Below are 26773 nucleotides of genomic sequence, written 5' to 3'. Positions count from 1 at the left end.
TTATTTTCAGTGCCAATATAGCAGTGGGCTCAATTCTCATAATATCCTGATTGTGAACTCCTGAGGCACTCTGGTGGTCAGTCAGGGTTCGTCCACACTTCCACTCGTCCCTTGCTTAGAAAGCACAGGTCTGAGTGGTTTTCCCCTTGTCCTGTTCCTTTCCTTTATATATATATTATTTCTGGTTTTCAATTTTGTACATTTCAATAATTTTACAGCCATTTTAACATATCAAAACTTGACTTCCTTCTTTCTCTTTCTGCAGTTCTTTAAATTTATTTTTTATATTTTCTGCATATCTAAATTAACTTAATTTGTTCATTTATTCATCTCCCTTAAATATATACTCTTATAAAACTGCGGGTTATTACAATAATTCTGCCAATGTTCGTATCTGTTTACAGTTTGTTTGTAAATATTCAACAAACTATTTCCATTTTCATGTTTTTCCGGTAAGTTTTTGTATCCATTCTTCTTTTGCTGGGACTTCTTTCCATTTTTGGGCAAGTAACATTCTTGCAGCTGTAGTCACATACATGAATAAATTTCAATATAGTTTGGGTAGTTCTGTCCCTATAATTCCCAAAAAGAAAGCTTCTGCTTTTTTTAAACAAACATTATTTAAAGCAGGGGTCGGCAAGGCTTATCGGCGCAGTGCGACGCCAGAAATCCCTTCTGTGCCTGCCCAGATGCCAAAAAGTGCACCTGCTCAGAAGCGATTTCCAGTGCTGCGGACATGCGCAGAAGCGAATTCCGGAGCCACGGAAGAGAGTCCCCATGCTGTGCTGTGCCGGTTTAGCGCAATGCGTGGGGACTCGCTGAGCAGGCGGCTCGGTTCGGAGGCAGCTCATGGGCCAGTTAAACGGCCTCCGTGGGCCGCTTCCGGCCCATGGGCCTAAGGTTGCCGACCCCCGATTTAAAACATCCTTTTCAATTCATTATATATCATTTCCCAGTAAGCTTTAATCTTACTACAAAACCACCACATATGATAAAAAGAACCTTCTTTCGCTTTACATTTTCAGCACTTATTTGATTGAGATTTATACATTTTTGCCAGTCTACTCGGTGTTAGGTACCATCAATATATCATTTTCATACAATTTTCTCTTAGACATAACATGCTGTAAATTTTATATCCATATTCCACAATTGTTCCCTTGCTCCATATCTATATTGTGACCAATATCTATTGCTCAATTTATCATTAAGGATTTTACTTGCTCATCCTTTGGCTCCCATTCCAATAATATCTTATACATTTTAGACAGCACTTTTACATTACATTCCATCAGGTCACTCTCCAGTTGTAATATTTGTTCCCCAAACCCTCGTATCCTATCTTTCTTAAATACATCATTCAAATGATGATATTGTATCCATGCTGTTAATTTTCCTAATAATTTCTTAAATTCTTTTAATTGATACTCTCCTCCCTCATTTTAATAAATTTCTATAAGTTGTCCACTCTTCTATCATATTTTTTCTTTACCGCTATAGCTTCCAACAGTGAGAGCCAAAGTGGTGTTTTAACCTCTAATAGATTTTTGCATTTATCCCATACTCTACACATATTTTTCCTAATTATATAATTTGTAAATCCTTTATGTACTTTCACTTTTCATATCATAAATAAGTGTGCCAACCAAAAATACTATCATGACCTTCTAAGTCTAGAATGCATGAATTCTCTAATGTCATCCAATCCTTCAACCAACAAAGGTAAGATGCTTCACAGTATAGTCTCATATCCGGCAGGGAACAACCTCCTCTCTCTTTTGCATCAATATTTTATATTTTATGTTCGGTTTTTTCCCTTGCCAAATATATTTAGAAATATCTTTTTGCCCTGCTCCTTTTCCCAGGGAAAACCCAGTTTTTAGTGCTAAATCGGAGAAACCCCAAATTGTCGTTTGCTCCATTTTAGTGCCAAAGGACTGTTTGAGGTTTTCTACATGGGAAAGCAGCAGGATAAGAGGAAGTGTGGAGAAGCCCTCAGTCCAGAGAACACTCAGCTGCTCAAGCAAAGGATTTGATCTTAGAGCTGTATTGAGAAATCTGCCATGAACTGCAAGCAGCACGTGTTGCTCAGAGCTGGAACGCCAGACCTTCAATGACTATCAGGAAGCACTGTTAGAGCTAACTGGAATTTAAGCGACTTCCCAAATAAGACCAATGAATATGGGTAAGCAAGAATAAAGACTGAAATGTGTTGCCATGAAAGGTTAGGTTTACAAATTCCACCACAGGTTTTGACATTTTTGAAGAAAGTTTATTTATTTATTCTGTTTCAGTCTCCACCAAAGGGCCAGCAAATAAATAAATAAATAAATAAATAAATCAGGGTTCCTGTCAAATAAATAAGAAATTCACTACATTAAAAAATAAATAAATAACTGCATCATACAAAACTGAGCAACTCAGCATCCTTCTGTGAGAACTGGAGCTTGTGGGTAGCCTGACAGGCTGACACCATGGAGTAAGACTATTTCAGAAAGTAACCAGCTCAAGTGAACAATGCTTTTAGAGAACTCTTGCTACTGAGTTACTCATGCAAGTGTGAGCTCACAATGGAGGGCAGGAATGCACTGCATATGCACATATTAAATAATGTGTACAAAAAAGATGCCTGGGACAGAGAGAGATGATACATATGATACTAAACCTGCACTGTTTGCTCTTCCTTCTTCCTGCGTTCTTCATCTTGCAGGCGTTTTTGTTGCTTTTTTGATACCACTTCAGTAAAACCATCATTGTTCAAATTGGACTGGGAATCTTCAACTACTGTCACTTCAGGGTGGTCATCAATAATCACAACACCTGTAATGAACGTCCGAAATTTAGTTAAAATTAACCCCTATTCAAATAAATGAAGCCATCATCTCTGGGGTTGATTCAAATGGCAGAAAAAAACAAAATAAAATACTATTATACTGCAGACCCATTTATGCACGTTCAGTATGTGTGCATACGCCAAACCCGGAAGTGATCCAAAAAGTCACACAAGAGGCAGAGTAGGGCGTGGTGGAATGGGGGGTTTGCAGGCTTTTTCCAATGGTGTTTCAAATATACACAATTTCACTGATGTGTGCAGTGCCTCGGAACATAACCCCCATGTAAGTGTGTGTGTGTGCACGCGCGCCTGTAATACATTTAAGATTCTGAAGAGGAACTTCCAGTACATACTTGCATAGTTGTTAAGGTCAAATTGAGAAATTGCATCCACTTTCTCTTTCGGTTTCTTTGGACCAGCTTTGGGCTCTTCTCGCTTCTTGATGTTGGGATCTTTGGAACCTTTCAGGGCAGCAGCGCTGTTCCCACTTTCTTCTGGATGTAAACTGCTCCCAACTGTTTCAGCACTAATCACAACTGCAGCTTGTTCTTCAAATGGTCTGTATCATAAACACAAAATGAGATAGCTTTGTATAGCAAAAGGTGGAGGAGAAGGGAGAGGCAGAGCTACATAGAACTTTAATAAGACTTTAGTTGAAGCTAACACGCTCCATTCTGTGCATCACAATGAATTCAGAAAAGATACTGAGAAATGACAAAGGAAATAGAAAGATGGCAAAGAGCCTATAACCAAGTTGTAGAAGAAAAACTAATGGGAGTTGCATTTGGTCTAGTTCAAAACTTAAGTGGGTGAAATTGTTCAACAATAATTTAGAGGTAGAACTTAACTACAGGAGTGCTACTGATATTTCCCTGAAAATACCAAAAGTGGGGATTTTACCGGGGGGGGGGGGGCACAAACCTGGTGGTAGAATACATGACTTGCATGCCCTGACATGTCCTGGTAGATACAGCTGTGCAAGAGTCCCGCCTAAAAGCCTTGGAGCAGCTGTCTGTCTGTTTAGGTTAGATGGACCAACAGTCTGACTCTGCATAAGACAGGTATCTTTGTCCCTACAGACGTATACATTTGTTTTGAGCATAGCCTATTTTAACGGCAAGAAAGGGATCTCTAGATGTTTTGATTCAGATACAGTATAGGAAAAAGTATCTGATGAAACACTTCTCCCAACAACTTCTAAAGGCAAATTTGTAGATGCTTGAAACACCTACTGGAGGAGTTGCTGTTTCAGGGTTGTAGGCAGTGCTAGTCCTACTCTGAATAATTTGACTATGAATGGTTTAGAACTATTAATTTCAGTGGGTCTAATCTGAGTATAATTTAATTGGATATGACCCACAAATTTGTTTTTCCTCTGCCTACACTGAGCTACAAGGACTGATCAAGGTTCAATTTGGTTAGCTAAAGAGATTCTGTTTTAGTAAGGTGTTTGGGAAAACTCCTGGAACTGGTGCAGAAAATTATACTTCCTCACCAGACTTTAACACAAAAGAGTAAGTGAGTCAATTCCACAACTTGTATATGAGGAAATAAACTTTAAAAAGGTAAAAAGCAGTTGGGGTTACAGCTGCCGGAGACAAGAATAATTTGGGGCAAGCATCATTGCTGGATGGTGGTTTGTTCTCACAGCTTTCTGTCTCTATCCATAATTATCACCTCAATTTTCCATTTATTTTGCAATCATTAGATACCACTTATCAAAGCTAGTTAACTCGAAACACTACCCACTGAAAGGTCATAGCTCTTTAAACCAATTTGGTTAAGTGAATCTATTTTTAAGTTTCCAGTGAACTCAGTAATTGAATGGACTTTCTGCATCAATCTTCCAGTGGCAAACACACTTACCCCCTTTTCCCAGTTCTTGTTGGAGGGCCACTTCTCCTTTCATTTCTTGGCCCTGAGAAGTTCCGTCCAGATTTGGGTGGTCCACAATTTCCACGACGATTTTGCCGATCAATCCCAGGCCGCTGACTGGAAAAACTTCTCTTGGCTATTTCCCTTTTTGGGGCTAGCGTGCTTTCCCCACTCTTAACAGCTACCTGTGCTGTAACATCTGCTATTTTTTTTTCATCCCTCTCACGCCTCTCATTGAAATCACTACTTTCTGAAGCAGTTTCCCACTCTTCATTTGCTTGGTCTGAGGAGTTCTGATTGGACAAGTCTGGTGTCTTACTTCCTGACACCTCCAAAGTAGTGCTTGGCTGTTCATTAACTGCGCTACTCATTGCAGCACTTGATGATGAGCTGGTTGTGGCTTCACTTATTTTTGATGCTGCCTCTCTCTCTTTTAGACGCCTAAAGCGTGGTGGCTTATCTTGCCTGGGAGGTCGTGCAGGTCTTTGCCTACGAGGCCTTTCCCGAGTAGGATCAAATTTTCTCTCAAACTTCGCAGGTGGCCTTTTATCCAGTGACATAGAACCATAATGGTCATGCCTTTGTGGGGGCTCCCCATCTTCAAGTTTGGGGGGTTCCATCTGCCTCGGGTTCCACTGATTCTCTCTGTATCCTGGTTTCCTAAGAGTAGATGGCCGAGGTGGACGGCCAACTGGATCTCTACCCCCACGTCTGAACATGCCCCCCCTGCCACGTCTAGAAGGTTCTCCTTTAGGAAGAAATCCTGGTTTGGGTTTATTCTCATCTTCCCTCCCGTAAGTTTTGTCTAAAACCCTATTGTCCCCTCGGATATTATGTTCAGGTTTATAAGACAATATGGCTTTTGCAGGCTTTTTGACATCTGTCTTTTCTTCTCTCTTTGGGTGTCTGCCTTTGCTTAAGCTGTCCTTGTCTGAAAGAAGGGTGTCACTTGCACTTTCATGCACTTCACTGTCAGAGTCAGTTTCTGAGCCTCTCTGTCTTCGCCGTTTTGGAACTACTTCAAAATCAGAGCTCTCACTACGGGTTTCACTCTCTTCTCTCTGCCTAAGAGGACCAGAAGGCACGTGCTCCACACGAGGCTTAGTGTCTCTGTAATGTGGATAGTCTCTATTGTGGCCTCTCCCACCTCGACCCCTGCCTCCATAAGAACCTCTGTAGCTTCGTCCTCTAGAATAATATTCTCCACGTCCTCTGCCTCTGTATCCTTGGTCTGGAAACCAGTCCCTATCCCTAGCTTCTTTCCAGTATGTTCTGGGAGGCAAACCAGGTTCTCTTTTCACAGGTCTAGTTTCCATACGAGGTCTCTCTACAGTTCGTTCTTTGTTGATTACTTTCTCTGGCTGCTTTTCTTCCTTTGTTGTGCTGACAGGCTGCTGAACTGGTAGCTGCTGGATAGTAAGGGATGGAAGCTCAACAGTAATTTGTGGACTAGGCAGTTGTGGAGCTATGGGTGGAGATGTCTGTACTGCAGGTGGCTGCTGAGACACTGGTGGTACGATTGCAGGCTGCTGGACAATGAGAGGCTGCTGCACAGCAGGTGTAACTGTGGACTGCACAGGAGCATCTGCGCAGTCTGAAGCTTGTGGTGTGCTTTGCAATGCCTTTTTACCACCAGTGATGGTCTTCTCTGGTTCTAGCCTGGGAGGTGGAACCTGAGACTGTTCCTTTTTCTCAATCTTGCTAGCTCTCTCATTTGTCAGTTTTTCTCCTTCCCTTTCCTTCTTTTGTTCACGCTCTTCTCTTTGCTCACGCTCTTCTTTCATATCTCGAAGGATAGGCTTTTTAATAGGACCAGACCTTCTCACTGGCCTATCACTACCTTCCTCTCTTCTCCCATAACCTGGTCTTGGACCCCACCTAGTTTCAGATTTAGGCTTAAAGGGTTTTTCAGGCTTTGGTCCTTCAGACAGCCTATTAGTTACAAACACTTCTTTTTTCAGTTTACTATCTATTCTTTCAAGAACTGGTTCTTTTGGCTCAATGTGTCTGCTGCTGACTTTGGAAACATTTGATTGTGAATCATTTGCTTGGTCTTCAGATTTCAGAGAATGGCTTGACCCATGAGAAATGCTCTTCAGGGAAGTATTGCTCTCTTCTACAAGCATTTCTTCTTCCTTGGAGATCTGGGAGACATTTTCTGCATTTACTTCAAAACTCAGCGCGGGAGCAGGTGTGTCAGTTTGGTGAGGCTGAGCATCTTCTAAAGTCCTGACTGAAGTCTTCTGTACACTCATTTCACTGGGTTCTTTGAAGAAGTCCACCTTTGTCTGAGAGTCCAAATGAATCTGTTCTGCTGCGTAAACCTCTTGAACAGCTATGTGTTCTTGATCCAGAAGTGCCTCAGGCCTAAAAGAAGGAAGCCACAATTTAAGTTGAATTCCTATCGAAGTCTCTATATATTAAACATGATAAAAAGAATGCAGGACAACTGCTGTAGGATTAGCCCATACAATGTTCACAAGAGACAGAAAATCATTTCTGGAGAGCATTTTAGCCAATGAACTTGTGGTGAGGGACAAGGCTAAAACAGAGGTGGCTAGCCTTTGGCCTCCAGATGTTGCTAGATTACAACTCTCATCACCCCTGCCCTGACAATTGGCCATGCCAATGGTGTCCGTGCCCACCACCCACCCCCAAATTGCACTAACAAACCCCTGAAGCAGCCAATTAGGAAGAATCATTCTGCCGGTCACTTCAGATTCAATAAAATATATGAGGTACACTGAACATTCTAGCTGTATTACTGAAGGTCTACCATGCAAAAAACTCAGCTCGCTGTATACCTTCATATTTGAAAGTGTACAAAGCCAGAGCAGTTACCAAGATTATGGTCAGAGTCCAACCTTGCATACTGTGGATTAATGAATCCCTAGAGAGAGAACACAAACTACCCATTTGAGAAATATCTTTTGTGCCCCCAAATGTGTCCCTAATATAGTCTTACAACTTGAAGCAAGGCATTTGTTATTTGCACACAACAGCATTGCCCCTTGCAATTGGTTACTGGATTTTATGCTCAACACGCTTGGACTATCATAAGCTTTGTCCGCAGGCCAGATCCCAACCTCCCCCAAAGGCCACTTTGACAGCTGACATCAGGTAACAACTTCAAAAGGCCACACTGAAAGTGAGTCCCTTTGCACTGTGAACACCAAACAGCTGAAAGTACACATTCAAAGGTCTTGCTTTCAGCTTCAGACCCCTCAGGTGCACCCATCAAGAACTCCCTAGTGCAACACATCCCAGTGAGATTCCTTAACAGTGAGCTATCCTTGTAAAAGAACAAGTGGGAGCCCATTTTAAGCTCATAATTGTTCCTTTGCAGCTGCATCCTTACCTATACATCAACTGGCATCACATATGTCTGGTATTAGGCAACAGGAAGTGGTTTGGGGAAACGATCTTGTGGGCCAAATTAGAACCCTAGATGGATCTAACTTGGCCCATGAGCCAGATATTCCCTAGGCCTGTTTTACGGTATGTGAAATGCACAAGATGCAATAGGATAATGCAGAAAAAGATAAACAGAATACAGTAAGAGAATCCCAAAGCTTACCTTAGATCTTCAGTGTCTTCTAGGATTTTGGGGGGATTGCTAGTCTGCTGAGGCTCTGCAAGAGGATATGGTTCTGACCCCCACACCATGCGTGGTTCTGACAGAGGAATAGCATGCTCCCTTGCTGATCGAGTGACATGATCAAAAGAGTCCGCAGCAGTTCCTGCCCCTTCCATCTGGTCCCTTCTTAGAAGTGGCTTAGGAGGTATTATTCCTATAACGGAGATATTGAAATTAAGAAGTTAAACCATACAGCTCAAAAAAGTAACTGAAAGGTCAGTGGTTCAAATCTATGTGACGAGGTGAGTTCCCATTGCTCTGTCCCAGCTTCTGCCAGCCTAGCAGTTTGAAAGCATACCGCTGCTATGGGAAGGTAAATGGAGTTTCCGTGCACTCTGGCACTCGTCACATTGTTCCGTTGTGTCAGAACCCTACGCATCAAGATGATCTTACAAATGGAATTTTTAAATTTAGAAGCTGTTAATAAAAAAATTCCTCTCACAAAGAAATTTTGTTGTGGAGTGACTTTTCTAAAGCTTGTAAAGTTTTCTTCATGAAGTACTGTGACAGACTCACTAGCATACAACATCACAGTACTTAGAATCTGTGCCTAGCACAAAACTCTACAAAGGCTAGAACCTTCCTGCTTGCCCATTAAAAAACATAGCAGCACATTTTGAAAGCCTCTTAAGATCCCTCGCCTCTTCACCATGGCATATCCTGACTTTTGAATATGTTCCGTGGAAAGAAAAGGCCTAAAGGTAACAGAGTACAACTGGCAGCATTTGATGTAATGTTTAGTAATGTTACTAATTACTGATGCTGGTATTCAGCAATTTCCTATTTGTAACAGAGCTTAAAATAAAACAAAAACAAAAAAGCACCTGCAGCTTTCTGCTGTCTGTCAAAGAGATATCTTAGCCAAACTCCTCTGAAATGAGCAACAACTATGCCATCACAAGTAAAACTTACATAGCAATTTTCTTGATAGACTGTGCCCAAGGACAATGCAATTTCTAGAGAGCTTTCCTAAGCTGGATAGAACCCCAATAAAGTGCCTTAAGCCCACAGAGAGGGGTTGGGAACAGGAAGAAGCCTCTGGAATTACAGTGGTACCTTGTTTCTTGAATTTAATCTGTTCCAGGAGTCCATTCGACTCCCGGAACAGTTCAAAAACCAAGGTGCGGCTTCCAATTGGCTGCAGGAGCTTCCCGCACTCAATAGGAAGCCACATCATATGTTCGACTTCCAAAAAACATTTGCAAACCAGAACACTCACTTCTGCGTTTGCAACGCTTGGGAGCCGATTTTTCCCTGACAACTAAGGCAATCGACTACCAAGGTACCACTGTATCTTAATCATGCCAGGAACAGGTCAGGTAGTAGGATTCCACTGTGCATCACCGAAAAAACATTTCAAAGGAATGTATAATGGGACTTTGCCCACACTTAATCCTATATGCCCCTCAAAGAATGGGTTCAGCTGACGGAGGAGAAATAAACATGCAGAAACCCCAAGAGGAGGAAAAGATCAGATGAAAAAAGGTAGCAGGGACTGGGACCCACACCCTGCATTGAAGAGCTCAATGAGCCTGAACAAAGGTTGTAAAAGCAAGCCTAAATGCACTTATCCACCCCTCCTGCCTCTGTTGAATTATTTGCAAAGGGGAAGGGGAATGAAACGCAGCTGTGAGGCTTGCTCACAGTCCTAAGAACTGTGGGCCAGGAATAAGCTCAGCCTGGAAAGAACAGTGTTCACTACTGCTGTCTCCTTTCTCTCCCTTGCCTACAAAAGAGGAACCTTGCACAAATCAGATAAAAATCAGCAGAACAGTGCAGACTTGGAACTCGTTCACTATAAAGGCAGGAGAAAAGACTTTAGGGAGGTAGGAGGTATCCCTAGAGATCAGCCATCATGTAGTCATAGAAGAAAATATGTTTGGACCACTGGGATAACAGCAAACAGACATAAACCACCCCTTTTGAAAACAGCAACAATACAGCAACTCTCTAATTTAGCAGTCAGTAAACATCTACTAAATAAACTGGGCAGCCAATTGTAGTGAAACACACCACATACGACAATAAATTAAGTCGCCAAAATTAGAGTACCATAATTCCACACAAACAGAACAGGTTTTGCTAGGATATAACAAAGGTGTAAGATGCATCTCTTTTAAGAAGGAGTTCCACTAGCTGGATGCAAATACAGAAGCAACTTCTTCAGTAGCCATCAGTCTAAAATGAGCCAACCAAAGGAGGATCTCAATTGCCATACCGATTCACATTAGAGTAGGCAAACCATTAGGGACCTTCGTCCCAAACCATTTAGGGCTTTAGAACTCTAAAGAAGCACTCTGAATTGTGTCGAGCAACAAATTGAGAGCCAACTAAACACCTTTAGTATAGGTGAGATTTGTACCTGGATGCATGGGTGGCATATCCATAGCAGGCCTTCCTGACATCATTCGTGGATCCACATAAGATTGCATCATGAGCCACCGTGGATCAAAGCCCATAGAAGCCAAATGTGGGGGGTGTGGCTGCATGGGCTGATAGAGCGGTCTATGTTGTGGTGGGGGAACAGGGCCAGCAGAAGGCTGAGAAGGTGTAGACTGTGGTAGGACCCCTTGCTGCTGCTGCTGCCACTGTTGCTGTTTCATCTGCTCCTATAAAGCAAGAGAAAATATGAAAATTTTGATAAGCTATAGCAAATTGCTTTTAAACAAGTTTTTCCTCTAAAAATGTTTTAGGCACCTTATTTCAGAGCTTTTTTGGTGATGCTCCAATTCCAATTGAACCCAATAATTCATTGGTACACACATAATGCTCTTAAGCTTCAAGCTCTGATTATGAGATTAATGTTTGCTAGATATGGCCAAGACAACAGACATAAACCTTAGCCATGGTTAATAATAAGGACAGGAGGGATTAGCATTTGGAAGTATTATGACTGTACTAGGTCGCTGAGGACAAAAAGAAGGAAACAAGGAGGACCATTATTGGAAAAACCTGGATGGGGAAGACAAGCCTATCTTAGCACTGTGGATGAATCATCTGGCACAGTAATTTGAATGCATGGTAACATTTGCAAATCTTAAATATGATAGATGGCAAGCTATGGCTGACAGATCATGGAATAACAGCAAAGGTTACAAAACACTTATGAATACGGGAAGTTATTACTTGCCAACTACTGCATGTTACCCACATCTTAAAGTTTAGTTACTTGTCTGGTGTCTCCCCTTAACCACAAATCACAATTCCCCCCCCCAAAAAAAGTTTTAAGATTATTCACCTTGAGAATGCAAATTTATACTATTAATTAATTAATTTTGTATACCATCCTTCATTTGAAGATCTCACAGCAGTTCAAAGTGCAGAAATGCAAAGTAAATAAATACATAATAAAAGCAAGGGGAAAACACCAAACCAACCCATAACTTCATCTCCCACAATTTAATAACTATATGTATTAATCTCAAAGTGCTATCCTTTTACCTGTTGTCTCTGAAACCTTGGTGGCAATGATTTCTGAAACTGTTTTGAATAGCCAGAAGAAATAGCAGGACGAGGCTGAGCACCAGAATCAGTCTCGCTTTCGTGAGAACTTTCTCTTTCACTATGATTGCTTTCTTGAGTGGTGGAAATAGCTTGACACACTGTCCAGGGGTGGGGAATGCAAGAGAAAAATAACATTAGCACCATGGATGATAACAAGTTCAAACTCAAAAACCACTCCAATTATCTTAAATAATAATAATAATAATTTATTATTTATACCCCGGCCATCTGGCTGGGCCTCCCCAGCCACTCTGGGCGGCTTCCATAGAAACCAAAAATACACTAAAATATCACACGTTAAAAACTTCCCTGAACAGGGCTATTAATGTAGGTGGGTTTTTTAAAAGACTTATTGGACATCATGACAAAGCAATGCTGAAACAGGGGAATAGGAGAGGCAGGAACTACACAAATGTGGCACAGGTAAGAAAATGTTACCTTGAAAGCACACCCCATGGAAATAGGTATGTAAGCTATGGAAAGTGCACAGACCACAGTTCAGGACACCTTGTAATAAACAGAGGCCGTTACCTATTATGCTCCTGATCTACAAACGGTTTAGAAATCTCACCTTAAACAAGAATTCCATCTCCATAAATCTGGAATAGATGTGCAGATTAAAACCATGTGTTTTTAGAGGCTTTTTGGAAGCTGTCACTGAAGCAGCTCCCACTGCAAATTAAGCACTCTGTTAATAAACGTAAGTGACAGCTTGCTTTTTTAGCAATGTGTACATTGGCCGCAATCCTGGTGACAGTCATGCAACTAAAACCCCATTAACTTTAACGCATGCAGGATTGAAGCAATGTTTTTAATACACATATTTATCTGCACTGTGGCACATACTGTTCAAAATTGATTAGACAAAACTTGCAAATGCATCCTGCTCCTGACCTTTCGGGCATTCATCAGGATGGTTTGTTTTAAACCCACCTTATAAATTTTCTGTCAGAAGACTTATTATTTCAGATATTACAAATGCTACTTTATAATCTAGGCCAGAGGTTTTCAACCTTTTTGAGTTCACGGCTTCCTTGACCAACTACATTATTTCTGCAGCACCCTGTGGGGTTCAGGAGCCCAGTTATGTCACCCCTTGTCTGCAGAGCTGGCAGCCTCTCATCCTTTTTCGAACACCGTCTCTCGTGGAGTGTTCCCGCAGCCTCCTTTCTTCTCTCCTCTCCTTGAGAGTCATCCAGGCAGTTGCTGCTGCTGGTCCTGGTCTCCGATCTGCACCACCCTGCCCCAAGGAGAGGTGCCTCCTCACACTGCCCCACAGGGGAAGCAGCAGTGGGTGCTGCAGGGCCTGCATGGTGGAAAGGCTCCCTATCAGCACTAGGCACTCAGCTTCTAGGCAGGCCTTGCACACAGCAAGCACCAGAAAGGCGAGCGCAGTGCCTGCCTGCCCAGACTCCCACTTGTTTGTCTATTCTCAACAGCAAGGGCTGGGGAGGACTGGCTGGCTGGCTGGCTTCCCTTGCCCACTTGCTTGCTTATTCCAAGGCCGCCTCAGCTCCTGGCAACCAGCACCCCCTGGCCACCAGTGGCACCATTCACCTGGAGAGCTTGTAGTCAGCGCTGCTGCAACAAACAGCTGTGAAAGCCTTTAGGAGGCAGAGACTTGAGAGGGCACCAGAGGAGGGAGGGAGGGAGGGAAGGAAAGAGGGACAGAGGCCAGTGTTGCCTGCAGCACCCCTGACCCATAATTCAAGGCACCACAGTGTGCCATGACACACTGGTTGAAAATCACTGATCTAGGCACATGTAATCACAACCAAGTAAGCTTTGTCTTCTAGCCTTAGTTTACAAGATGCTGAATGCAGTTGCTATTTATCTCATTTATGAATTGCTTCCCATGAGGCATTCTGAAACAATTTACGACATTTCCTTCAATATATCCAAAACTAAAAGTAGTACAGTGGTACCTCTGGTTACGAACTTAATTTGTTCCGGAGGTCCGTTCTTAACCTGAAACTGTTCTTAACCTGAGGTACCACTTTAGCTAATGGGGCCTCCCGCGGCCGCGCAATTTCTGTTCTCATTCTGAGGTAAAGTTCTTAACCCGAGGTACTACTTCCAGGTTAGCTGAGTCTGTAACCCGAGGTGTTTGTAACCCAAAGTGTTTGTAACCCGAGGTACCACTGTACAGTTCTTAGGCAGTGCTATAGTTAGGATTCTAGTTACAGACAGCAGGTTGCTTACTTTAAACAAACAAAGTAACTGGTACAAACCTCTCTCCTCTTTACTGCTGCTTTCACTTTCTTGTGGCTTTTCAACTGTAACAGATGGAGTGATTGGCTCTTGAGGTTCAGACACTTCAGCTTTTGGTTTCTCTTCTGCTTCTTCCCTCTCCACTTTTTCCCTTTCCTTCTCGGCTTCCTTTTCTCTCTCTTGGTTTTCTTTTTCTTCCTTTTCCTTTTCTATCACTGTCTCTTTTTCCTTTTCACTTACTTTTCCCCTCTCCTTATCAGTATCCTTCTCCTTCTCCTTTTCCTTTTCCTTTTCTTTTTCTTTCAGTGGGTCTTCTCGGGGTGGTTTTGTTACACAGCCAAATTTCTCATTTAACCGTTTTAGCTTTTCGGCACATGCTGCTTTTCTTTGCTCTTCCATTCTTCGCTCCTCTTCCTCTCGCCTTTTACGGGCTCGTTCTACAGCTGCAGATACTTCTGCTTGCTGTCTTCGCCTCTGTTTCCAAATCTCATCCTCATCTGGTGTTGGCCTAGGAGGAAAGGGACCTTGCTTTCCTGGCCCTGCCAAGCGATCTGGAAGTGGATGCTATGTTTTTTGAAATAAAAAAGTGCAAAAGTCTCAAACAAAGGCAGTTTTAGACCCACTACAGAAGTGTATATGCAAAGTGATTCTATGGTTCTTTTAGCAACTCTGAAACAGGGGTCTTCAATCTATGAGCTGTCAGAAGGTCTCACACTAAAGTTAGGCCTAACAAGTGAAGTGCTGATCACAAGCAATGCAAACTAGAAATGTGCAATTCTGCTAGAAATCCCTGAGTTCTATTTATTTCCCCCTAGTTGGGCAGCTGTGCAGAAGAATGGGCCTCAATTAAAAGTTGTAAGGAGGAAGAAAACTTTATCTTAACAGAGAATAATGCCAGGGCTAAAGGCACTGCAAACACCTACTACTCTAAAAGCATCTTTTCAATTTGTTGTAAACTGACAAGCAAAGAATAAAGAAAAAGCTGCAATAAATATTTGCCAACAGTGGTTTCCAAACTCCTCCCACCCATGGACCACTTGGAAAATTGCAAAGGGTCTTGGCAGAACACTTAATTATTTTTCTGCCTGTTGTAGCAATTGTAATGCGCTGTGCAGGGTGCTGCAGAATTTTTAAATATATTATTGCTTCTTTTATTTCTTATATGCAGTGTTAGAAATTCCCAACTGCAACCATGTGGAGATCTCTGTATGCCGGGCTGGCAAATGACATCCCCATCTGGTTGGGTCCTTAAGAAGCTAAGCAGAAGAACTTATTTATTGTGTTTATATCCCACCTTTTTCTCCAAGGAGTACATGGATCACCCTCCTCCTCAGTTAATCCCTACAATGACCCTGTGACATAGGTTAAGAGGCTGTGACTGGCCCAAGGTCACCCAGTGAGCTTCATGACTGAGTGGGGATTTGACCCTGTCCTCCAAGGTCCAAGTCCAATACTCTAACCACTATACCACACTGCTGGCTCCCTACAGTACTTCTGCTATGGGGCAAGCTATATAAATTAAGTGGGTAAATAAATAAGGGGGAAGCAAAATGTCAATTGGAGAAGAATCTGAAACATTTTCCTTGAGGCTTGAACTTGTTTTATTCTGTATTATTTAATTTGATGTTTTAATGCTGTAAAAGCTTTGAGATTTTTTCATTAAAATATAAAGCAGTATAGAAATGAAATGAATACTACCACTACTAAATTTCATTGGGAAAAAGGGCTCCTAGACATTCCGTTGTGGCATCCATAACCTAGGTTTAAGTTGCGACCTGGCAATTAGTTTATATATTTGAGTTTCTAACACTGTTTATAGGTATTTTATTGCACATGTTAATTGTAACTTGTGCACATTTAACTTTTGCGCATTCAGCTTTATGCACCTGGCAAAATTTCTTTTAAGATTTTAAAAGGGATGGAAAGGTGGTGAGTGTCTGGGGGGAAAGACTTTGGCAATCGCACCCGCCCACTGAACCTAATGTGTTTCGACCATACGTCATTTTGGTTTTAGGTGTTATCCCCGGAATGTAACTCAAGTGTCAGCTGAGTCACCTGTGTCTCAAGTGTAACTCAAGTGTAAGCTGAGTCATCACAATTTGAATTCCACAGAATTAAAATTGTTACATGCTCTTCAAAGACATGCTGTGGGCCACCTGAATGAAGTTTGCAGACCACAGTTCAATTCCCTGTGCTGTATTTTATGGAATTACTACATTTTAAAAATGTGTATTGTAAGGAGTGGAGAAGCCTGTTTTAATCTCTCAACTGAAAGTAATTTACTGCAAAGTATTGCAGCCGGGATCCAGAAGATTGTGCATAGGTATTAAACATAGGCACCAGGGATTTATTCCCTTCCATACAGAGCATATACCTCCTCTGCCTTACTATGGCACTGCTAAGGATCAGGCCCTTGGAGCAGCATTTGATGTGATGTGTGGGACTGTAGCTTGAAGGGGGAAATCACTCCCTGGACATGCATTGCTACACATCCAAAGGCCTCTTTGAATTCTACAAAGTCATTTAAAGGAAAAAACAACGGAATGAAAAAATCAGCTGGTCTTCCATGTATTACAATGTGCACTGCATGACTACTATGCAAAGCATAATCTTACATTTTACTAAAAAATTAAAGAGAGAACAGGGACGCGGGTGGCGCTGTGGGTAAAACCTCAGCGCCTAGGACTTGCCGATCGTATGGTCGGCGGTTCGAATCCCCGCGGCGGGGTGAGCTCCCGTCTTTCGGTCCCAGCTCCTGCCCACCTAGCAGTTCAAAAGCACCCTTAAGTGCAAGTAGATAAATAGGTACCGCTTTATAGTGGGAAGGTAAACGGCGTTTCCGTGTGCTGCGCTGGTGCCGGCTCACCAGAGCAGCTTCGTCACGCTGGCCACGTGACCTGGAAGTGTCTGCGGACAGCGCTGGCTCCCGGCCTCTAGAGTGAGATGAGCGCACAACCCTAGAGTCTGTCAAGACTGGCCCGTACAGGCAGGGGTACCTTTACCTTTACCTTTAAAGAGAGAAAGTTAAGGATGGGCCCAGAGGTGAATTTTGCTCATACCTGAACAGATTTTGGCTGAAGCCCAGAACTGCCCCTCTCAAGCACTAAAGACTGGGCTGGTGTCAGACTGCGTTCCTATTGGATTAAAAAGCACAACTGTAAATATTCTTGTGAAACAAACCGAATGCTGTTGATTTAATCCTTTACTAGTTCCCTTTCAGTTGGATGTACTCAGTATGATGTACACAACATGTAATTACTCACTTAGGAATCATTCTTAACACACACATCTTCGTGCTCCTGAAGGGAAAAAGGGCAGAGGTGCTGCTGGCTATTGATGGCAATGTGGTCACTGAAGGTGTGGCACTGTTTGGGAGTTAACACCAGCCATGTTCCCACTGGCAGTGGCTGGCACAACACCCCCAAAAGGGTTGTTTTGAGTGGGTGGAATAGTGTCAGCCAGGGAGCTGCTGGATCCTAAACGGGCCCAGTGACAGGCCAGGGGCTTGATCCAGGCCTTTCTGTTGCAGCAACATGGTGCAGCATAACAATATGCAAACCAGAACAAAAAATGTGACCTTCCTGTCCTGGCCAACAGAAGCTGGCAAGGATTTGGCTCCAGCACTTCCATCATCCCCAAGGCCAGGGTCCTGGGTTAGGATTCATCCTTCTATGCCAACACTAAAATCCCCAAAATACCCAGCGACAGAATCAAACATTCTTAAATCAGCCAAACCACAAATCTGCTCAGTGTCTCTGATAACTGGAGTTCAAATGTGCTAAAGGCTTCAGACTACAACGGTCTCAAAACATCTCAGTGCCAACGTAAGGGGCATGCAGTCTCCAGTCAGTTTCCATGTCAGCACAGAGACTAGGTACCTGTCTTTTGCAGGAGCACTTAGCTGCACAGAAAGTTAAATAATGCTAATTCTCTATTTAGAAAGAATCTTTCAATCTGCATGAGCATTCAATTACATGAACACATAAACACAGGCTTGCTATCTCAGAAAGAAAGTCTTTTTTCAGTTCATCCAAAAAACCCTTTGTTTTGTCAACAATCACATATATGGCAGATCAGATATGTGCAGAATGTTCCAAATGGAAATGGACAGACTAGGTCTTTTGACTACAGTGTTACCTCGGGTTAAGAACTTAATTCGTTCTGGAGGTCCGTTCTTAACCTGAAGCTGTTCTTAACCTGAGGTAGCACTTTAGCTAATGGGGCCTCCCGCTGCTGCTGCGCCGCCCCCCCCCCGCGATTTCTGTTCCCACCCTGAAGCAAAGTTCTTAACCCAAGGTACTATTTCTGGTTTAGTGACGTCTGTAACCTGAAGCATCTGTACCCCAAGGAACCACTGTACTGTTGGATTCCATCACCTTTAACCCCACTTAATCAATGATAGGTTTAAAAGGTACTAACCAATTCAATACACCAAGTGGTTACCTCAAAAAGAGAGGCTATAACTTGTTGGGATGCAAAATGCAGCTCAGTCAGAAGGGAAGCTATGATAAGAGTAATTGGGGTAAAAAACCCTAAAAAACCCAACACAACACCCTTATTTTATGTAAAGTCCCCTCCAAAGCATGTTTCATTACTTCATTTACACTTTCATTAACACTGGTTGGAGAGGCATGCCAGCACTTAACTAGTTCTATCACAATAGTATCTGGATAATGCACACCTAAATTGTAACTTATACATCAGGAGAGAAAAGTGATTAGATAAAAATACCTGATCAAAGTAGTTGCTTTTATTATATGGCACTTTGGAACCAACTGACTGCAAAGGAGCAGATGATTTATGTTCTTCTGAATCTTTCTTCTCCACATCTTTTGTAGGTTCATTACTGCATGAAGGGGATCATAAAAGGTCATATTTTGCATACCACCCTTTTTACATCAAACATGCTTTTTATGTTAATTATGAAGATTATGTTAATCTTCTCAAGTTGCAATTTATATGCAATTTATAGCTGTGTTTCCCACATCCAAAACTCTAGCTACTACATAACTCTCAGTCTCTCGAGGGCATTTTACAAATGTAGTACAAATACTAGCTGATTGTTTCAAATTTCTAAACATGAATATTTTGTGTGTGTGTGTGTGTTTTATAAATCACCTGCTATACTGTTCTTTCTGGTTACTTCCTTGGTCATCATCATCACTGAAGTTCAACTGTTCAGTATAATCTACCTCACTCTGGGCTCCTAGAATAATAAAGAATTGTAGGTCAGCACTGCAAAACACTTTTCTACATGCAACCAGTTAAATGTTCACTGATATTAATGTTCTTACCAGCCCAGCCTTCATCAGCTTCAGCATCCAAATTATCAAACTTGTCAAGTTCTTTGAGCTCATTCGCACTTAGGATGGCTGGGCGTTCTACAGTTTCTGAGCTCCATGAAGAGGGCCCTCTACCCCTTGGTCCTCTAGAAAAAGAAAGCAATCTATCATGTAGGGTTTATATATCAGTATTTCACAGTTAAGTTACTGAAGAGACTTAAGATTAGTTTAAGCTCAATACTGAAAAAAGTAGATACTTGTTTACAAACAGCAAGTTTAATTAACAAAGGGAACTATTTTCAGTTACTAGATGTCAGAATCAAATGTTAAAGAATCAGAAAGGAAAAAAGTTCTAGGTGCTGACATTTTAAGTGCTTGGGTGTCTGAGGTTTCCCCAGTGCTGCTGAAAGAATACAGAGACAATTTAATATATACCAAAGACACACAACAATATATATCATCAATGGACAACAGAGTTTTAAAAGCTATACAAAAATATCAACGGTACAGGGTCCAATGTTATGAATAAGGGAAAACTGCAAAAACATGCACCTGTAGGTTGACTACTGATGTTTTGCTAACATTGGACTATGCACCACTGCTGCTTTAGTAATTTTATGCTTTGCATTGTTGCATCCTCTTTAAAGTTTAAAATAATCATGGTTTTAAAATTATGTTAAATAAGACTATATACACATTATGCAAATATAGTTGTGATATCAAAAGGTTTTAAGAGCAGTAATCAAATCATGCATGTAATTGGTATTTTTACCTGGAAGCCTCAGATGGAGCAGGGAACCTGCTGGGACCTGGCATTTGAGGATATGCCAATTTGGGGTACTGGTTAAACATCTAAGGAGAAAACAAAACACCATCTATGTAAACATTGTATTTTAATTAAATGCCAAAATCATAAATTGGAAAGTGAGCGTTTATATAATATACCATAAATAAAAACTGAAGTCTACCTAAAATTAACAAACTCTTAAATTGACAACTTTATACAGTTAAGTTATTTAGGTGTGTGCCTTTTTGCAAGTCCCTTGGTGCTCTATGATTTCTCAATCACATCACTTGCTAGGAGAAAAGGGCTCTCAGTTAGCAATTAACAGCAACAGGAATATAAACAGCATAGCTGCAAAAAGCTTAGCAATTCCACTTCAAAGGAAAGTTTCCCTCCCTTCAGATCCCTCAAGAGAAAGAAGTCTACAAGATATTTATGGACATGACTTACATAGGGTGGTATCATTGCTCTGTACTGAGATATGATCCCAGGCTGTTGCTGACCATTAAGCTTGGGAGCAGGTGGCAGTGCTATCCTTATATCCCTCTTCTCTGGTACTTTGGGGCCATCACTCTGTTCTACTGGTCCAGGCACATTAGCGTCTTCTTGAGCAACAGGTTTTGCTTCTTGATCAGTTGGAGAATTTGGAGAGTTCAGATTCCTGCCTCCACCTTCTCGCCAGCTAGCAACATCTGCAATGGGATAGGGGAGGTTATATTCTAAACAGATTTCTGAACACCATTTATTTTGTGTTGTGCAAAAAGTGCTTGGTATATTTCTCACCAGCTTCATCCACCCCACACACCCCAAAAAGGACCTTCAGTGACAAAACTGTCATCTCAGCCTACTTGAGCTGTGACACCACCAAGAATTAGTCCACTTTAGCCAGAGAAATTGTTTAACTTGATCAATTCAAGCTCTCTATAACCGAGAACATTCAGCAGTTGCTGTTTTATATAGGGCTATCACTGGCTCAATTAAGGCACTATACTAAACAGTGGTTAAAGAAGCTGAATTAAAGTTTAATGTAGTGTTTGAATTGGTTAACCACAATATGCAACCGTCTGGCAAAACCCAATCAGAAACCACATTTTGAAGTGGGTTTGCAAACTGTAGTTTGTGCTAATTATGGTTGGCATTATGTATTAACGGACATTCCAGTTACACCACTTGCTCCATTTCTAAAGGCTACAGCCTGGATAACAGATCAGGTGGAAAATGACTGTAGACAAGCAGCAGTCATGATTTGATTGTGGGTTTGAATGAGGAACTAGTGGCCTTGCAGGTGCTGTTGGACTCAAACTCACATCAGCCCTGGCCAACATGGCCAAGGATGGAAGTTGTTGTCTAACAACATCCAGAGAGCCACAAGTTTCCCGTCCCTGATCTCAACTACCATGAATGCAAACCATGTCAGAATTTTTATGTTATTTGTAGAAGAAGGGCAAACTACTGGGCTCGGTTTGGATATAAAACCGGAAAAAAATGCTTTTTTCCAATTACATCTGATGCAGAGGAGGAAGCTAGAGCATCTGAGTCTGTGCTTATTGTCAGCTTCATTGACTAATATTTAATTTAGGTCAAGAGATCAAGCAAATGTCTACGTGAACAAGTGTTTCTTCAAGAGCTGGTAGAATTCATTTGCATATTACTTTAGGAATGGTAACATGGGCTAAAATCTAATTAAAACTGTATTCAAAACTATTATTACATTTTATGTATACTTACTTTGTGGTCGTAAACTGGGCCCAGGACCATAAGGCTCTTCAGCTGCATCCTTCTCTTTAGTCTTCTCCTGATCACCAGCTGCCTGCAGACTAGGAAACTCTTGCTGGAAATAGCTATTTATTTGAACTCCAGGACCTGAGATAGTTGTAAAAAATGCAAGTCAGTAATTAAGAGTTCAGAAAATCCAAATCTGCAATGTGGAACGTAATAAGTTTTTATTTTAGTCTCCAATTTCAAATAAGAAATACTTCTTCCATAAGAGATTCTGGTACTTCAAGTACCACTACTGGATCAATTGCCTTCCTTATGGTAAGAAGCTATACCAAGGAGCAAAGAGTAGTCTGCTCTGTTTAAATATATAGCATATGAATATCTTACTTATAGAAAGGTTTTCCAGAACTATAATGGCAGCGACTTGTGATCACTAGCTTTAACATAACCAGAGGCTCATTTGAACATAGCCTAGAAACCTGCTTTAAGAACACACTACATAAATGATGCCAGAAGATAGTTTTTGGTTCTTCTGTGATAATATTAACAATTGTACAATAGAGCAATCTAAACCCTCAACCTGCCACGCTCGAGAGGCTTTGAATGAAGCAGAATTGTCCTGCCCAGTCCAGCTCTGCTGGTGAGGAACAACCCAATATGACCATGTACTCCAACTCCTTTCAGCTCAAAGCAGCATGGCCAGTGGTCAGGGATAATGGGAGCTGTAGTCCAGAAGCATCAGGAGGGTCAGATATTAGGGAGAAAAATATTCTAGATCAATTTTCTTATACATGCACCTTTGGACATCCTTTTGATCATAAACTTTTCACACAATGAAAACTGCTGACCTTATATTTATACACAACAGTAGCAGCAAGGCTATTGATTGCGAAAAACTGGAAAAGTGGTATAATACCGACAAAAACAGAGTGGCTTGCCAAATTATTGGAGTATTACAATATATCCAAAAGAATGGAAGAAATTGGAAGGATTTCAAAAGAAAAGATAGATAGGGACTGGAAGGTGTTTAAAAGATACTTGCAAAATCATATCGAAAAATCAGAACTCCTATTAGAATAAACAAGTTCCGTTTCAAATACTGAAATATCAAATAAGATAGATAACAATGTGTAATAGAAAAAGAAGTATGAAATTAGGCTAAAGGTGTGTGAAAGAAAAGTAATAGAAGTGGAAAGAAATTGTAATTGAGTAGATTGGAAGTCAAACACAAAGGTGGGGTGAGGGGTGGTGGATGGGGATGGGGAAAGGAATTATTTGTGGGATTGAGTGTAAGTATGTTTGAACACTTTTAAGAATTGTATGAAATGTATGTTTGTATGCTTGTATATGTGTATTAATGATGAACTATTTTAACAATAAAAACTTATTTAAAAAAGAAGAAGAAAAAAGAAAACTGCTGTCTAGCATTTGTACATTAAAAGCCAGGATGGGTTTCAGAATGTAATTTGGAAGCATCCAAAACACATAATACATAAAATCCCCTTACGTTAAACTGCTTTCGTTTTATGATTTTTGGATTTGTATTTTATTTAAAAAATAATGGCCAAAATGATATCTAGAAGAATGTTGTGTAAAAAGGGCAAAATAAATAAGGGGTGGGTTAAGATGCCCTGTCAGAGAAATGCCATCAGAAGTGTTGAAAGGATGTACAAAATAAGCCATGCAAAAATAATTACTTCATTTTTCCCAGTAAGTGGGAAAGAGTTGCAGGCACACTTTAAACAGGAAACCCCAAGCATAAGCAGCTGGGTAATCCAAGCAACAGATCAAGGATGGGCTGAGTATAGAAACACTGTACATAAGCAGGTCACCAGCTAATGTTCATGTAGGACCATGTAGTGTTTGCTGATTACTGATGGGCCTTGTTCTTATTCCACAAGATCCTTCTTATGTTCCTAAACAAAAGGGCAAACTGAAGATCACATAAGCTACATTTGCTATACCTTAACTCAGGGTGGCCCAACTTTTCACATTAAGTGGGCCACAAGAGTACTTCACCATGGAACACATGGGCCACAACACTGCATTGTCCCACATGGATGGGGAGCAAAGCCAAAATCTGGTGCCCTCATTCCAGCCCTGTCTTCCCAAAGCCAGGTAAGCAAGGGGCCAGGCTTTGAGAAAGAGGCGGCAGGCTCAAGCAGGATCCTAGAGCCCTTCCTACACCTTCCCAAAGCTGGAAAAATGCTAACTAAGCTTTAAGAAGTAGGTGGAAGAATTATAGGACCCTGTCAGAGCCCTTATGCCTCCTTTCCAAAGCCTAGCACCTTGCTTACCCAACTTTGGGAAGGCAGTGCAAAGACTGGGGTGGGGAGTCAAATGTTGCTGAGGGCTGCCAAAAAATGCCATGAGGGGCACACATGGTGCTTGGGCCATGCGTTGGACCACCTTGCCTTAACTGCAAAAAAAAAAAAAGAAAAGAAATAGAGTTTGAGGGTGAAGCATTGATGTTCTGGTAAATAACAGACCATGCAAGGCTTAAGGCAGCTCACTACTGCAACAGAAGCTTTCCCAAACAACATGTTTAAATAACTGCGTGTTCCACTATGCCAGTGCCCACTTAGTCCAAGTTTATTATATCCATCTATGGACCAGGTTCCATGAAAGTCATGGAAGCTGACAGCTGTCATCAGGTATACTCTAAATGCACCTTGAAATAATTAGTTGGATGGGGAGATAGATAGATAGATAGATAGATAGATAGATAGATAGATAGATAGATATATCCTTCAACTCTCTGTAGACCAAGCGGTAAACAAATTCAATTAATTATAATAAATTTGTCAGAAGAAAACGTTTTTTAGTTCTAACGCTGGAAGTGAAATTCTTCTCTTTAAGAATTGAGGGGAAAATCAGAGTAACAACAAAATCAGGCATTGCCACCCCAACACTATTTGTCCCACGAAAGCATTAAGACCTAGCTTCTATGAAGCTTGTCTTGCACCCCTACCACCAGCAGCAGAAGAGGAGCAGTAGCCAAATCAAGTGCAAAGCAGGTAAAACTTATGCTATCATCTTCCTGCTTTGCCTGCTACAACTCCCCCGAAAGGAGGAGTGATGCCAGACCATCCCTGGAGGACAATGGACTTGTGACAGCTGACTTGAAAGCAGACTTTTGGGCAGGGTGGTCCAAAAAGAGAGTGGGAGAATAGTTATCTAATTAGTGGTGGGAATCTTCTTTGTTTATTATTAGTGTATAGTTATGCCTTTCGTTATTATTTATATGGTAGATGTGTTGTTTTTGTTTTTACATGTTATGTTAGCTAATATATTGATGAATTTGTATGACAGCCCCCCCCCGTCTTTCCTTATGGTATTAAGCATGTGTGCATAATGTATTGCTATAGGTTGCTTGGAGACCTTTGGATGACAAGCAACTATTAAGATTGATTGATTGATTAATTAATTAATTAATATGACCCAGATGACATTATGATATAAGTTATTAAACCCAAATTCTATTCAGTTACTGAAATTAATTGGAGATGTCTAAGAAAAACACTGCAACGAAGAACGCTGAAATCAACTGATCTGCAGTGACATTTTAGAACCTCTCAGCCCTGTAATACTGTAATTCACAAAGTGTGCGTTGTGAGGCAGGCTGAAATGAATCTCAAAATATCCTGCTGCTAAGTGGTATGCATATGCATATGGCCAGAGCAAGATGCCCTGTGCAACACCAATTCTCTCCCCACTCCAATTATTAAGAACAGCACTATCATTTTGAAGTTGCACCATGAGCAGCTCAAAGTACAGCTCAAAGTTATGAGGGAATATTGCTGTAACTTGAGTTTGGGCACTGACCAGTATGGGTTTTATGTAAGAGGCCCAACAAAATGTCTAGCCAAGCTGACCAGAAATAGTTGGCAGATGTGTAGTTAAAAGTAACTGTACAGTTAGTCCCTTACAGGTAGGATAGCTGTGACACATAATGGATAAGAAATCTCCCACATATAAAACACCCACTACTGACCCAACCTTATGTAAAGCTATCATTTTCAGCTGCATTTACTTGGGTGTTGGTGTCTCTTCTTGCGGCAGGGGAAGGAACCCTGGGCAACAGGGATAGAGCAGGCCAGGCGGGTTGTGCCGCGGTGACTGCTACTACTGTGGGCCACAGTGGCGCTGTTGTTAGAGGCTCTGGGCCTTGTTGCTGCTGATGAAGAAGGAATTCAAGAGGAGCCTTTTGAATCAAAGACAGCCTTGCCTTCTGAGGAACAGGTGAAAGAGCATTCAACTGGAACCCATGTGGTAGCAGGTCAGATCTTCATTGACTCTGAAGAACCAGTCTCACATTGAAGATGGAGAGTGTTTCAGAAGCCAAAAGGAGGAAAAGGAAAGAACTTTGGAGGAGTTAAATTCTCTAGAACTGTCATCCCTATTAAATAAGGATTTGGGAGAGGTAAAAGCACAAAAAGCAGTTTTGACAGCCACTGGAGGAACTGCAGATGGTGAGCGATGCTACTTCCCCTTTATTTTTCTGGAGAAGGAATACTCAGAATGTACTGCAGATGGGAGGGAAGATGGTAGACTCTGATGTGCAACAACCTACAATGACAAGGCTTATCAAAAGTGGGGCTTCTGTGAAACTGAAGAAGAGTCTAATAGGAGAAGACAAATGCAAGAAGCAGAGGATGTTTACCAGACTGGAATGAAAATCCTTAATGAAAGCAGTAAAAAGGCCCAAAAGAAGCCTATCAGTATCTTATGAGAGAGCTGACATGAATCATACCACTCAACCTTCAAAGCTATTAATTTAAACTACAAACACACACACACACACACACACACAGAGAGAGAGAGAGAGAGAGAGAGAGAGAGAGAGAGAGAGAGAAAGAAATGGATGACAGAAGATTTAAACTTTTGGGGAAACTAGATGTTTAGGGCTTTTGTTTTCTCTAAAATGT

At 41.4% G+C, this 26773-nt stretch overlaps 1 protein-coding gene across 41 annotated transcripts in view; it reads right to left on the bottom strand.

Annotated features, from left to right (window-relative positions):
* The window catches only part of PRRC2C (proline rich coiled-coil 2C), a 73689-nt gene that overhangs the window by 36881 nt on the left and 10035 nt on the right, over positions 1-26773 (bottom strand). For all 41 annotated transcript variants that reach the window (XM_083621310.1, XM_083621320.1, XM_083621347.1 and 38 more), the window contains exons 5-18: positions 21855-21989; positions 20577-20818; positions 20115-20194; positions 19355-19488; positions 19179-19266; positions 18792-18906; positions 17120-17194; positions 14081-14624; positions 11787-11947; positions 10708-10954; positions 8286-8499; positions 4700-7075; positions 3187-3392; positions 2666-2820 (exon numbers count right to left, since the gene is read on the bottom strand). In XM_083621310.1, the coding sequence (XP_083477436.1) occupies positions 2666-2820; positions 3187-3392; positions 4700-7075; positions 8286-8499; positions 10708-10954; positions 11787-11947; positions 14081-14624; positions 17120-17194; positions 18792-18906; positions 19179-19266; positions 19355-19488; positions 20115-20194; positions 20577-20818; positions 21855-21989 (4772 nt within the window). The remainder of the gene's footprint in view (positions 1-2665; positions 2821-3186; positions 3393-4699; positions 7076-8285; positions 8500-10707; positions 10955-11786; positions 11948-14080; positions 14625-17119; positions 17195-18791; positions 18907-19178; positions 19267-19354; positions 19489-20114; positions 20195-20576; positions 20819-21854; positions 21990-26773) is intronic.

The sequence above is a fragment of the Podarcis filfolensis genome (assembly GCF_964270895.1).
Source record: "Podarcis filfolensis genome assembly, chromosome: 6".
Taxonomy (NCBI): Eukaryota; Metazoa; Chordata; class Lepidosauria; order Squamata; family Lacertidae; genus Podarcis; species Podarcis filfolensis.
This window is presented reverse-complemented; position numbering and strand designations above follow the sequence as displayed.